General features: G+C 41.4%; 1 protein-coding gene across 4 annotated transcripts in view; it reads right to left on the bottom strand.

The window, feature by feature from the left end:
• The window catches only part of LOC128940531 (fatty acyl-CoA reductase 1-like), a 128919-nt gene that overhangs the window by 5961 nt on the left and 109020 nt on the right, over positions 1–13938 (bottom strand). For all 4 annotated transcript variants that reach the window (XM_054282005.1, XM_054282006.1, XM_054282007.1 and 1 more), the window contains exons 6-10: positions 13596–13640; positions 9132–9250; positions 8025–8092; positions 4534–4705; positions 665–794 (exon numbers count right to left, since the gene is read on the bottom strand). In XM_054282005.1, coding sequence (XP_054137980.1) covers positions 665–794; positions 4534–4705; positions 8025–8092; positions 9132–9250; positions 13596–13640 — 534 coding nt within the window. The remainder of the gene's footprint in view (positions 1–664; positions 795–4533; positions 4706–8024; positions 8093–9131; positions 9251–13595; positions 13641–13938) is intronic.

Consider the following 13938-nt stretch of genomic DNA (forward strand, 5'->3'; position numbering starts at 1 on the left):
GGGCAAAGCAAGCAGAAATGGAGTGCTAGTTGGCAAAAAATAAAGTCAGGTAGCAACTTGTATACACACACACACACACACACACACACACATACATACATACACACACACACGCGCACAGAGAATCATGGAAGAAAAATGGCATTCCACACAGGCAAACAGATTCAAATGAAAACCTCCATGCAGTTTTAACATGTCACTAAAATTATGTGTAAATAAATTAACTGGACATTAAGTCAATGGGTGCCTCTGCATCGGTGTCACTCTCAGCTGTGCTGCATTCTCTTTAGGCAGCTAGATCAACAGAAGTCCAAGAAACAGATCACTCTGGTGTTCGGCATAAACAAAATCTTGTTGCAGCCAACTACCCCAGTTAATTTTGGGTGCTCATATTGGACAAATTGTTAGCAAATTCTCAGGCAGCTGTCTCTTAGAGCAAAGAAAGACTTTGTAGAGAGGAAGAAGTTTTCATAGAATAGGCTGGGTTGTCAGTGACCTGAAAACATTCTCCTGTAATAAATGGAAAGCTCCTGAAATAAATAATTTCAGATTAAAAACAATTCCAATCATCCAGATATTATTTAAATGCTCCACAATACACCAAAAATAATTGCTGCAGATGAAAGAATATGAGATTAGCAACCCATATTCAAGAAATATTTACCTTTCTGTCTTCTGTGTTAAGGTGACTCATTAACATATTCATATTATCTGAAGACCAGTTCCAGGACTGGGTGGAGAAATATTGCAGGAGTGTCATAGACTTGTGCAGCCGATTGATAATCTTCATCATTCTGAAACAAAGGGGGAGCATCAGAGATGAGCAGGAAGTCTGACCTTATGTAGAAGCTGCTGGTTTGTGTTTCCACCAATCCAGGTGAATAAACATTCCAATTCCTCCTGAGCACTGCCCTGCTATTTGCTAAGCTGAGAACTTGCCCAGAAAATCCCAACTGCTCCAGCTGAGCTCGAGCCTAGAGCCAGCCAGCTTTTATTGTTGGCTCCAACATGGGAGCCAACATCATTGCCACTGATGTCCACCTCACTGGTCTGACCTAAGCAAGGTTTGGAAGCTGTGTCTACCTCATGTTTCACCGCTATGGAGGGAAGAGCCCATCTGAGCTGGTATGAAGCCTGCACCACAAGGTTGGTGTGCAGTGTTGCTGTTCTCAAGGTGGGTACTTTTCTTTCTGGCACAGGAATTTTCTTCTACTCCCAAGCCTGAGTTGTGTACTGAAGCAAGGCTCTGATTTTTGGCATTAGCCCCAGTATTGGGTGACCACATCTGCAGTATGGACACTGAGATCAGAAGTCATTTGCTCAACTTCAGTTTTCAGACAGAACCAAAGATTCACAGAGTAGTTTGGGTTGGAAGGGACCTTGAAGATCATCTCAGTTTCCAGCCCCTGCCATGGGCAGGGGCACCTTCCACTACCCTAGGTTGCTCCAAGCCCCATCCAACCTGGCCTGGAATACTTCCAGTGATGGGGTAGCCACAGCTTCTCTGGGTAACCTGTGCCACGGCCTCACCAGCCTCACAGGGAAGAATTTCCTCCTATATAACCTAAATGTACTTTTTTTTTCAGTTTGAAACCATTCCTCCCTATCCTATGATTATGCTGCATGATAAGAGTCCTTCCTCTTCTTTCCCATCGGTCTGCTTAAAGTACTGAAAAACTGTTACCAGGTCTCCCACGTGCCTTTTCTTCTCCAGCCTCAACAGTCCTGGCTCTCCCAACCTGTCCTCATTGGAGAGGTGCTCCAGCCCTCTGACCATCTTTATGGCTGTCCTCTGGACCCCCTCCAACAGTTCCACGTCTCTGCTGTCTTGCTTCAGAGGCATAACTGCTTAAGGACTTGGGAAATGTAGGTTTAAGTCCTCTGTTGTGTCTTGGCCTTATCTTACTAATTTTTTATACAAAAGTGGATGACAGTAATGCTGTCCTACCCTGCAGGATTATTTCAGTTGTCCCGGTGTTCATGAGTAAAAAAGGCCACTGGCAGTTGTTTTTAAAGTATGATGTACAGGGCTTGGTCAATTCTGAAAGGACACCATGTCCTCTCAGACTGGGTAAGGGCAAGAGAAAGCATTAAAAGGCTGATTTTTGTGGAAAAAAGAGCTGTTTTCATGCAAAATATTGAGCTGCCCAGGGGGTAACACAGCTGCTGTGACAAATAAAAGGTGGCGGTCTGTGGGGGAATGGTGCTAGGCTGGCCTCTCCCTACGCGCATATGAATGCCGCTGTGATAAGCACTCAGTACAGCACAGCAAGACACAATGAGTCAGTTTAAAGCAGAACTGTGCAGCTCTCCCAAAGCAACTGGAAAGAGCACTATAAAACCTTAGACAGGCAGTCTTTTGAGAAGTGGCTTTCATTTTAGAAGCAAAGCAGACCATCACATTAAAGAAACCTTCATTCTGAATAATTATGTGCACCTTGACTGAATACAGTTTAACTGAGCTGCTTTAAAATTATTTCAGAATAATCCTCTTGTGTACGGCAAACACCATGGGGCCAAGCTTTGTGAATATTTTAATACATTTTAGGAACTTGGGAGGAAGAAAAGCTTTAGATTGGAAAGATCTAAAGCTCCCCTCAAGCTGACTCCCCGAAATCTTTAAAGTGCTTAGGACTAATGGAGAATGACAGAAAAAAAGAAAGGGTAAGAGAACCAACTCTTTAATATGAGGGAAAAAAGCTTCCCTGTGAGGGTGGTGAGGCCCTGGCAAAGGTTGCCCTGAGAAGCTGTGGCCGCCCTATCCCTGGAAGTGCCCAAGACCAGGCTGGATAGGGCTCTGGGCAATCTGGGATAGTGGAAGGTGTCCCTGCACATGGCAGGGGTGGAACTGGATGATCTCAAAGCTTCCTTCCAACCCAAACCAGTCTGTGATTCTATGATCTGAAGAGGTGTGTGCAAAAACTGCATTTCATGCCAACTGTCTGAGCTCAGTTGATGTGACCACATTCAAAACATTGACTAATAATTTGTATGAAGGAGAGGTCTTCTGCAAAACATCAACTGAGTAGAAATAGGACAAAGTTTTCTTACAGGAAATCTCATTCTCCACTATGAAGGAACTGAGAGGAATAAATTGAGTATTAGCTCTCACTGTGGCCACAGTTCAGACATGCTTTTTGTCTTCTAATAAACTGTTTACAGCAATTATTTCTGTATTTGCTCCCATACAGAGCCTTGCACGAGGAGATCCTCAGGTGAGAAAGGATTGTCCCAAGGGACTACTAAGTCAAAGATGGATGTGCAGCACTCACAGGAAAGCACTTAGGGCAGTTTTGCTTGCTATCTGGAAATTTATGTGAAATGAGCTTACACCTAAAAAGGCTTCTTTTTTTATTTCATGTGGTTTACTGTCCTTGGACCGTAAAGGTCTGATATTCAGGTATCTAGGAAGAGAAGAAACTATGAGCTGCTACTGTGCTTTCTACCACATTGCAGCAATACCTGGATGAGCTGAAGTAGTGTATAAAAAGAAAAGGAGAACTATATTAAAAAAAAGAAGACTTAGAAAACTCCCAACTTCATTGGGGAGCCATCTTTGCTGAGGCTGCAAATCTTAAAGTCCAGAAGATGATGCTGAGTTTTGTTTGACATTTAACTACAGCATTTTTTGCAGGCAGTGTCCACTGGTTAATTATGCCAATCAGTTTCATGAAAAGAAATGTCACTTGCAATGGCAGTGCCAAGATCTTACTGCTGCCCCTTTCAACAAAGATTGGAGATTCTAGCCTAATTTTCAATTTACCTCTATTTCTAGGGTAATTCTTTCCTTTGGGATAACTGGAAGTCTTTTTATGGACCAATCTGCCTCCAAAGCAGAATGTCAGGGATAAATCAGAGCAGCTGACATCAACACAGTGCTGTCATCCTGTTCTCACACTGCCCAACAAATCCTCCTCTGTGGTGTCAGGGTAGTAAAGGAGGACAATGTCTGGCGTAACGTTACTTACAAGAGGATTCCTTCCACATGGGACATAGATATTGCTGTTCCTCCAAGCCCTACCACTGCCAGGGCTCAAATACCACCCATAATGGTGAACTGCTCTCCTAAATACAATTAGAATTTTATCATACTCAGAAACAATTGCTTCCTAGATTTCAGACCAGTGCTGGAAACAGCTACTTAGGGATCTGATTTATGGGGAAAAAAATGTATTAGCTGGTATGTTCTAAACCTTGTCAGGCTCAAGTCCATATGCCAGATTGGGGTGATTCCATTGGAAAGCTGAAGTGGTAGAGATCTGGATATAGAGAAGACAAGACTACCAGCCCTTGTCTGCCTTGGGAACCTCTGAAGTCTGTAAAGCCAAGTTCAAAAGATGTGCTGTTCTCCAGGTAGTGGGAAGGGTGCAAACTCTAGGCTGTGTTTAACTACAGCCACGCATTTCCTCATTTTCCTCAAGAGAAGGGGACAGGAAGAAAGAAGCTCAAGGACTCCAGTTCTCATGACAGGTTCAAGCTCTGCTCTCCACTGGAGTGGCGGGTATGCAGGAGGCTGATGGCACCATTCCTTACCTGGGCTTTCTCCCTGTGAGTCTCATGTACAGGTCGTACAGGATGGCAGGTGCCTTGTGGCTGACAGTGATCCAGTACTGGTTAATCAAGTAGCTGGAGGTCATGTGAGCATTGGGTGTTCGGAAGGCCTGCTCCAGGGGGTTCCTTTTGAATGTGGACATGACATACTGCCCTGCAAGGGAACACGCATTTTTCACTGGCAATCACTCACTTCCAGATGGGCTGGAAGCACAGTGTAGCACAGCCCAAGGTGCTGTGCTTCACACCTCCAGCCCACATCTCTCTGAATTGTGTCACCAGAGCTTGGACCAGGTTGTCCCTTCTGCCATGAAAATTGACAATTCCATCTATTGCCTATTTGAAACCCAATCCTGCTCCACACTTAACACTGGTAGACAAAAACCTCCTTGTCAAAGCACCTAAGCATAAAGGAGGAAAAGCAGGCAGCTTTAAGAGCTTCAAGAAGCTGCATTTCTGCTTTCACCTGCAGCAGATGTAAAAGAAATTGGTAAGTGCTAAAATTTCATTAGATCACTGAAAGTAAACTTTGATCTGCTACCCAAAAATAAAAATGACATTTCTAGTTTTCAGTCAGATTTTCCAGTGGGCTGATGTTTGAGTTAGTCTGTCGCTTATCCAGGGTGACAGCTTTAAAAATACTTCATTATGTCCTTTCAAACCACATCTGACCCACACCATCAAATGTCTGCCTGTTTTCAAAACACCTCTGGATGCTCTAAGGCAGCAAACTGTCTTGCATTCTTAACCCAAAAACAAATGATAAGGTGGGAATCTTCCCTTCCCTCTGCATGTTAAGGCACAAAATATGTTGGGTCTGCTTCTGAGCTCTGGCAATGGCACAGTGCCACAAACTGGTATCTAGATGTGCATATCTGGGACATTTGCATATTGCAGAGGCTTAACAGAACTGCAGTAACTGAGTGTAAGACTATCACCCTAGGGACTGATAAACAGATGGTGCTCCTACTCCTGAGCACCAGCAAGCTCCAGAAAGAAGAATATGTAGGCTTTCTTCACTTTCTAAAAAATTTATTTGAGAGTTAACGACATCAATCTGTGCTCATATTATCGTTTAGTCTCTAAGCTTATGTTACAAATAGAAAATCAGATGAGAATTTGCAAGCCTCAAGAAACATCGAGATCATCCTCAGATAAGCAGATTCCGATCGTAACATTCAGACAGGACTCTCCAGTGTCTGTGTTCAGCTCATTACTGCACTTCAAGTAGTGACTTTTGCTGTACTTCTACTAAGAACACCAAACTAGAAATTTGTCACCTCTAGGAGCTACTGCAAAGACTTAGTGGGTGGGTGGTCCTTCCCCTCCAACCTCAACAAAAAAATGCAGCAGCGAATCCTACAACTCAAAGGCAGGTTCTGCAGGGGGAGAATTGGACACAGGTCTTACCCAGGTAGACTAACAAGAATAAACTCAATTTAATTTTTGCCACACTGAACATCATCTCCAGCCTGTTTTACGGTTTAGTTTTGAGGAGAAACTGCAAAATGTACTTCACAAAGTCAGACTAACCAGATTCACATTGCAGCAAAGTAGAATATGCTTCATCAGATAAAAATTTAGTTGTTTGACCACATCTTTGTATAAGTAGGCAAAGTACTGAGAAAGTAAGGAAAAATAAAAACTTCAAGGCATAGCATTATTTGGAAAAGAAATAAATCAGTTAAGGCTCCTTTTAACACTAGGAGTTTTTATCTGTGTCTGAGGAACTTTAGAATGAACTGCCTTTCAATGGGTGTTTCCTCCCTCCCTCGACCCCTCACTCCCTTGCAGCTCATCACTCAAAGTGTACTCAAAGCATCACCATCTCTGCCACTTCTGTTCCGAACCCTTGGTATCCTAAGCCAAATCCAGCCTCAATTTCTCTGTTTGATCTTTCTCCCCTTGGAAAATCCCTACTCCCTTGTGTACACCTGTCACTCCTACAGCAGGTCCTGGTGTCACCTGGCTAACCAGATAGCCGAGACCCATACCTCTGCAAAACCCATGTTTGCTTTGCACTAAAATGCTCAGTCCCAGGCCAGGTGACTCCCACTCCCTTCCCTGGTTTCTCAGCAGCTGCCAGACACTCAGAACCCTCCATCCTGACGACCAGTCACACAGCCTGACTCCTTGCACAGAATTATGTGTATTTCCCAAAAAGAAATTGGTAGGAGTCTGAATAAGGATTCAGACTGGATGCCTGCAGTCATAACATTGTGATGGAGTAAATCTTTCCCAAACTCATTCCTTCAGCCATGCAACATCTTTAAAGGCAAAATTTTGCACTTTAATACTCCATCCTAATTCTCTGCAGCATGCTGCTCTCTCACAGGAAAACTGTGGCTACAACATGGGGTAGAAAGAGCTTCATAGTGTCACCCAAGGAGAAAATTTTGCCTTCAGTTCCACCACACAGCTCAGCTGCTCATGGAAGGTGCCACTGCTGCACCCAGATGACTTCATGACTAATTCCACAGTTACAAGCAGAGGAATAGAATAAAATCAATGACAATGCACTAAATACTTTGCTGTTTTCATCAGCAAATTTACACTGAAAAAGGGTTAACAAAGGCAAACCTCAGAAAGTGGTGCTATGGTGGCTTTTGCTGAAGTAGCAGCCTGTGAAGAGCTTTGCATTAATTCCTGTGAAAAAGCCACAAAAGATCTTGACTAAGCACAACATTTCATCTCTCATTGAAAGAGGGAAAAAAAAAAAGGCAACGAGGAGCTGGATATGATGCCCTCAGGACTCAGCCAATTGCTGAAACCTCTTCCCTGCTAGGCCACATGATCAAATAATGGTTAAGACATTTATTCTGTAAATGCAATTATGGTCTCATTCTCTGCTGACTTACTTTGCCATGTAAATAAAGGAAGGGGAAAAGCAAAACAAAGGATGAGAGATGGAATAGCCAGCCTCCTGTATTTAAAGCACAAAAATAAATGCAGGGGTAACAGAAAGTAAACCAGGCCCAGTACATCTGTCCATGAATGTACTACCTGTACACAGTATTTCACAGTACACAGCTGAAACAAATTCTGCTGCTTGGCTTCAGCATGAGTTTTTCTCTTCAAGGGTCTCAGGATGTATCTCCCTTTCTTTCACCCCTGCCTTGGAAGTACATCCACTTGAAGAAAAGTCAGCCATGAAAATAATTTGATTTTTTTTTCCCACAAAACTCATGATCAAAATACAAACTGTTCTTGAAGCCCACCAGTCATCTCAATGTTTTCCTCCTGAAGTGCACACCTTTTAATTCTGTTCAGAATTTTCTTATGGACAGGAAAGACCACTTCACTTCCATAATACCATAGAATCATAGAATAGTTTGGTCTGGAAGTACCCTTTACATCACAGGACCCAAAATACAGTTTGAATGGCAGACTCCAAATGCCACCTAAACTGTGGAAACCAATTCTTCAAAGCGTAAGGAACACTACTGATGCTCTCCATTTAAATAAGACCTTACCCATTTCTCCCCAGAAGAAAGGGTTGATTCCCCCTGTTGTACAGTTGTACACCAACAGGTTTTTTGGTCTGGAAAACAGAAAGAAGTATTATTTTGAGATGTGAAGAAACTCTATTTTTTAGAGATGGGATTACAAAAACAATCCATTTCAATTCAATTCAGTTTAATACCAAACAAAGCTTGCATTTTCTGGTGTGGAACTAAATATGAATCACACTTGTTTTATTTCTTCCTTCAACATAAATCAAGAATTAATCAAAGTTTTCTTGATCTAAGCATGCTTTGCCAAGGGTGTCAAGTGATGAAACAATTTTTCTTACTGTATACTTGAAAACTGCAGAGTTTTAATTTGGTGGATATCTTAATAATGCTTTGAGGGGAAAGCTGGTGAGCTGCTCTTCAAGGTCCTTTTAGGATCCTTATTTAGCTTACTGGATGTAGCTCTACTCTCAGCTCAGAGGGCTTACTCTGTCTTTCAAAGGAAAACACTTCTGCCTTTTATTTGCCTGGGTTTGATTTCTCAGAGTTGCATAAACCTCCAGAATAATTAATGTCATTTATTCTCTGTAGTCCTACCTAATGATTAAAGGCCAGGACAAAGGTTTACAGGAAAAGACCTTAAATCCTTAATATCACTTCTACATACTCTTCTCAACAATACAAAGAAGGGAGATTTTTTTAGATCATATAATGTAGAAGCCTATAACATATTTCCATTGTGCAGTGCTTCCCAAGGAAAACATACAGAGCTTTTTTTACCAAGAAAACTCCAGAAGACACTTGAGAAGCAGCTCAATGAAAAGGAGACCCAAAAACCACCGCTGCAAAACTCTTGGCCCTCAGAATAGTGACTTCTGAGATGCAAGAAACAGGCCTTACCCGTAGCTGTAGAGATTTCCTAACTTTAAACCCTACCTTTATTGCGTCTCCTATGCTCTCAGTCCATTCCCATGCACAGGGAGGAAACACCAACCAGAAAATCAATCAACCAGCCTCTTGCACTGATTTTTAATCAGTTCCAAGTTCCCTGTAAAGTGCTGGTGCAAGGAGCAAATGTTCCAGGTGCGTGGCCAAAGAGGAATGCTACGAAGAGGGATGTCCTCCCACCTGTGCACGGCCGTGTACCACCCGGCTGCCAGAGTCAGGTTGATGGCGACGTCGACGGGAATCATGTCTGCCACCGCTTCGTTGTTGGCGATGACGGTCCGCAGGATCCCTTTGCCTGCCTGTGGGACAGGGAGACAGGGAAACAGTCACCCACTTCAGGCTGGGCTGAGATTTAACTGGCAGGACTCCAGCAGCATGCACTGGGCACAGGCCAGCACTGTAGCAAGGTTTTTCTGTTGCAGATTATTTGGTTTCTGTGACCACACAATGGATCTCCCATGGATCCTGCTGTCCTGCATTTCCAGAGGATGCCTGGAAACATGATGATGACTGTGCTGTGTACAAGAAAAGCTGGGACTCTTAATTTAACTTAATATGAAAGAAAATACCCAAGGAGAGAAATGTATCTGAATTTGCTGCTGTTAATTTGTAAAGTGCATGCCTGAAAGTTACATTTTCTTAAATGACGCAGGAAGACAGAGGTCTGAATATACCTACAGTCACTTTGGAAATGACACCTGTAGGATTTTTGAAAAGGATTTTGACTACCTTTCCTTTGGATGTATTCACACTCTCCTCTTTTCCAAAGCTGTCTGTTAAGCACAAAGATACAAAGGATGGCCCCTGCATTGAAGAGCACATCACTCACCAAAACACAGTGCAAATAAAAAAACACTGACAACCAAAGAGAGGAAAGAGGCAAGAACAGAAAATTTTCACCTTCCTTCAGTAGGAAGTGCATTTTTCAGGGGATCAGGCTCCCCAAAATATGTACATTTAACCTGAATGCTTATCAGGGGGCTTCCATGATGACCAATGAGGCTTTGGAAGTTCCCAAGGAGAGATATGGCAACAGCATGGCAGACTGGATCAGAGAGGACAAGGCAAAATACAGAAAGGTGGGGTGAAATGGGGTGAAGGAACTTTACTTGGTGTGTCACAGATGAGGGCTCAACAGAGCACATAAGAGAAGAAACCAAACATGGCAGAGTCATGGTTGCAATCAAGTTCTTTCTTGTGTGGGAAACAATGCAGTGAAGCTGAGGAACAAGGGAAAAAGCTGAGAGGATAAAAGTGATTGTGAAGTAAGGAAGGATAAAAGCTCTTGTAATTTAGATCTGTGCAAAAACAGAGAGAAGGACTGAATGAAGGAGCCAATGAACATTTGCTACAGATCCATCAATATTTAAAAGGTAGGGCAAAGGAAATGTTACAGCTTTTCTTAAATTATTTTGACACAATCTGAAACTTGAATTTCATTATAAAATAGATTAAATTTTTCTACAACAACTAAACAGGAAGTGTCTAGTTGTGGAAAACCCCTTGCCTTAAGTCTGAGGAGAAAAAAATATTATTAAATAAGCATTTAAGATTGCTATTAACTTGTAAAGCACATACCACTGTCTAGTGGTCATTGGTGAATTTTAAGGGACACTGTATCCCCTCTTTGGAAGGTGTTTATCTTTTAGGGTGTTTTGGAGGCTGTTCTCCACCTTTCCCTGTCTGCAATCAGATGTGTTTGTTGCATTTCACAGCTTGCAAGTAAGGGAATAACACTTTTGACTGATTTAATTTTCAGGAACTAGGACTTCTGAGCAATCTCATCCTTGGTGCATCAGTCAGAGGGATCACAGACTCTGACACAAACAGTGCAAGATTCCCTACATGGCTCACTCCATCCTCCTCAAACCTGTGTCATGCATTGAATTCTCCTGCCCTAAGCTGAAATATGGTTAGGCTTAGACACTAAAGCTTCAATTTGCAACATCACTATTATTTTCTTTGTGTTCTTACTACTGGGTTTTTTTAAGGGGAAAAAAAAGGCAGAAGGAAACAAAGGAGGCAACCAAGCACAGCTCTGAATTTTCCACTTCTATGAACATGCTCACTAGAGACTACTGTGTGATTAACTATCACATTTTCACACTAAAAACCTTTCTGAGGTCTTCCAAATGAGGATGTTTGATGGATCTGCTGCAAAATGTGGTCAGAGCAGCATGTGATGGTCATACACACATGAATGGCTTCAAGATTTCCTATGTTTTGCATGTAATAAAGCCTTGAGGTTTAAGTTTTTTAGGTTACTTTTTACATCAAAAATGGTTCAGTGGTACTTCCATCAGGTATGGCATGGTTTCTATTTATAGATACTGACATTTTTCTCTTCACTGAAATAAAAGCTACAGCAAAGTGAAGCCTCCAAAATAATTTCCTGGCCAGAGTCTGATATTTCTGGACATCCTCTCAGCTGAGGTGCTTTGGACAGTCACTGTCCAGATCACAAATTAAACCAGTTGTGCCCTACAGCTTCACTACTTTGCAAGGAGGAAGGTCACTGCATGTAATAGGGAACAGCAAGACAAAAAGAGTTAATTACACTCCAGCGGAAATGTAATTAATTTAATTTTGTTCCTCAATCAACAAACACAGCTCCCCACAGCAGCTGGAGCAACTGTAGGGGAAATAAACATAATTAAATTGTCAAGAACAACTTGGACTCCCATATTTCATGAATATTTAAAAGAAATGAGTCTATTTAGGGAATTAAATGATCAGACTCAAACACTGCAACTGAGGAAAAAAGTCTTTGCAAGGTTTGGAGTCCAGATTCTGCCCAAATGACATCAAAGATCATCTGAACCAAATCTGAATCTAAGGAACGTTCTCCCTGTAGGATGAGCTTGGTTAGAATTTGAAAGTGAGTATTTTGGTATGGAGGGACACTTCAAATGCACAAAACCAAACCACCAAAACCACTTCCCTTTTGATTTTTTCAACACTTAATTCAAGCTACTCATCTAATAATCACAGTTTAAAATACATTTGGCCAGGAGAGCTGGTTGTACTGACACAATTTTCAGGTAATCAAACTGATGCATCACTCAGATGTTTAAGGGTTCATTTTCAAACAACTCTCCACATTCAAGAACATTAACTCATGTACTTATTGGATGTATTCACACTCTCCTCTTTTCCAAAGCTGGAAAATTATTAATTCCCCCCCTTCAGAAGAAAAAAGTCTTTTAGGTCCCTAATAATAAACATTTTTACCTTCTGGAAAACATTCCAAACAACTTTGTCTCTACACCCTGCATCCTTGTCATTGTTTTTTGTTCTTTTTGTTGGCCAGCTCTCAATGTAGTTACAGACCATATTTCATCCCCCAAGAGCTCAGTGTAGATGACAAAAATTTCATGGTCTCTTCCACTATACTGAAAAATCTCAGAGCTTCAAACCTGGACCAAAAAATATCACCTCTTTTTCAAATCTCAGTGCAAGTCTAATCTTTTTATATAAAAAAAGAAGCCATTTCCCATAGTGACCCTAGAATCTCATAATCTTTACTCTCCATGGAGCTAACTTGGATCTAAAGATACAGGCTATATCTGCATACAAAACCTGGCTCAAGGTTTCTTGCAAACCAGTTCTGGATAAATGGTGTGACAGACATCATTGGAAGTTATGATTAAAAAACCAAAAAAACAAAAACTCTACTTCAGATATAAATGAATTTTTTTTAACAAGATCATATTTGGATTTTATTCTGATCTCTGATGATTGCAGACCACTAATGCTTTCATACACTGCACCAGGCTGATTAAAACATAGTTTTGACAAAGCAATGAAGTTGGACATACATGAACATAAATATCTGCCCAGAGCTATACAGCATTATGGATTGACAAAGAGGCCTAAGGCAGTGATTTTAGTTCAGAAAAAAAATTATAAAGCAAGAAAAAAGGTATGCAACTTTACTCCTTTCATGTACTAATTGTAATGATAATTTTCATCTTACAGGAATATTTTATCAAGTTAGGAAAAAGTATAGTGAATTATCCATGTGACTGGCAGAGTCTGAATCAATCATACATTTTATTTAGGTGTAGTCTGTAGAGGGAGAAATCCTGTACAAAGCAGTGGCAAGTGGGAGCCAGAATCTTTGGTATTGTGGAAGTATGACAAGTTATAGCAGTAGATTTGGAAACAATACAAACAGAGACAAATGGAATGATAAATACTGCTGCTTGTATTGACAGAGTGGTAACCTGGCCTGGAAAATAAATTTGTGTTAAAAGATTCAAGCTGTGACACCCATGAATTACCCTCATTTCAAGGATACATCTTTTGCCTTTTCTTTGAAAATTTGTCCGAATGTGTCCAAATGTTTAGTTTTTTTAGAGCTTTTAGGAACTGCAATTCGCATTTTAGCAAACCAGCATCATGAATACTCTCTCAATGGAGCTTTTTGGAGCTCCACAAAAAAGGCCATCCTCTGGGTCCTACCAGCTGACAGATGTGCGGCAAGTGGGTGACATCTTTCTCCCAGACTCAGAAAATTCCCATGGCCCTTTACTGCATACAGTTTCTAGGTGGGGCTGTAGAGTAACATCAGAATTATCCGAATTACTATTTTAGTAACTCAAACTCTGCTTTAAGGGGAGCTTAAATAGTAACTAGACATACCGCAATAAATATTCCACTGGTCCCGTTGAAGTTGTCAATCCAACCCTGTGGAAAAGAAGAATGATTAGTGCTCCTTTCAATGATGTATTGCTTACACAGACTTCTAAATGATGACAGTGGTGTGGTGTAGACAAAAAAGAAAGGAGACACCAGTTTAGATGGATGCCAGCCCATCTGGGACAGCTGCCAGGATGCCAACCAGTAGCCAGGGATGCATTGTATGCAATTCACTTATCATCAACAGAATCTAGGTTTGTTCTTAGAAATCATTTCTTTCCTCTTCCCTGACCTCAGGAATAAACTTGCTGAAAACAGCTGGACTAATATTTACCCTTGACAGAAA

This window comes from Melozone crissalis, unplaced genomic scaffold (genome assembly GCF_028551555.1).
Source record: "Melozone crissalis strain CALT ecotype California unplaced genomic scaffold, PUWL_Pcris_2 ptg000033l_1, whole genome shotgun sequence".
Classification (NCBI taxonomy): Eukaryota; Metazoa; Chordata; class Aves; order Passeriformes; family Passerellidae; genus Melozone; species Melozone crissalis.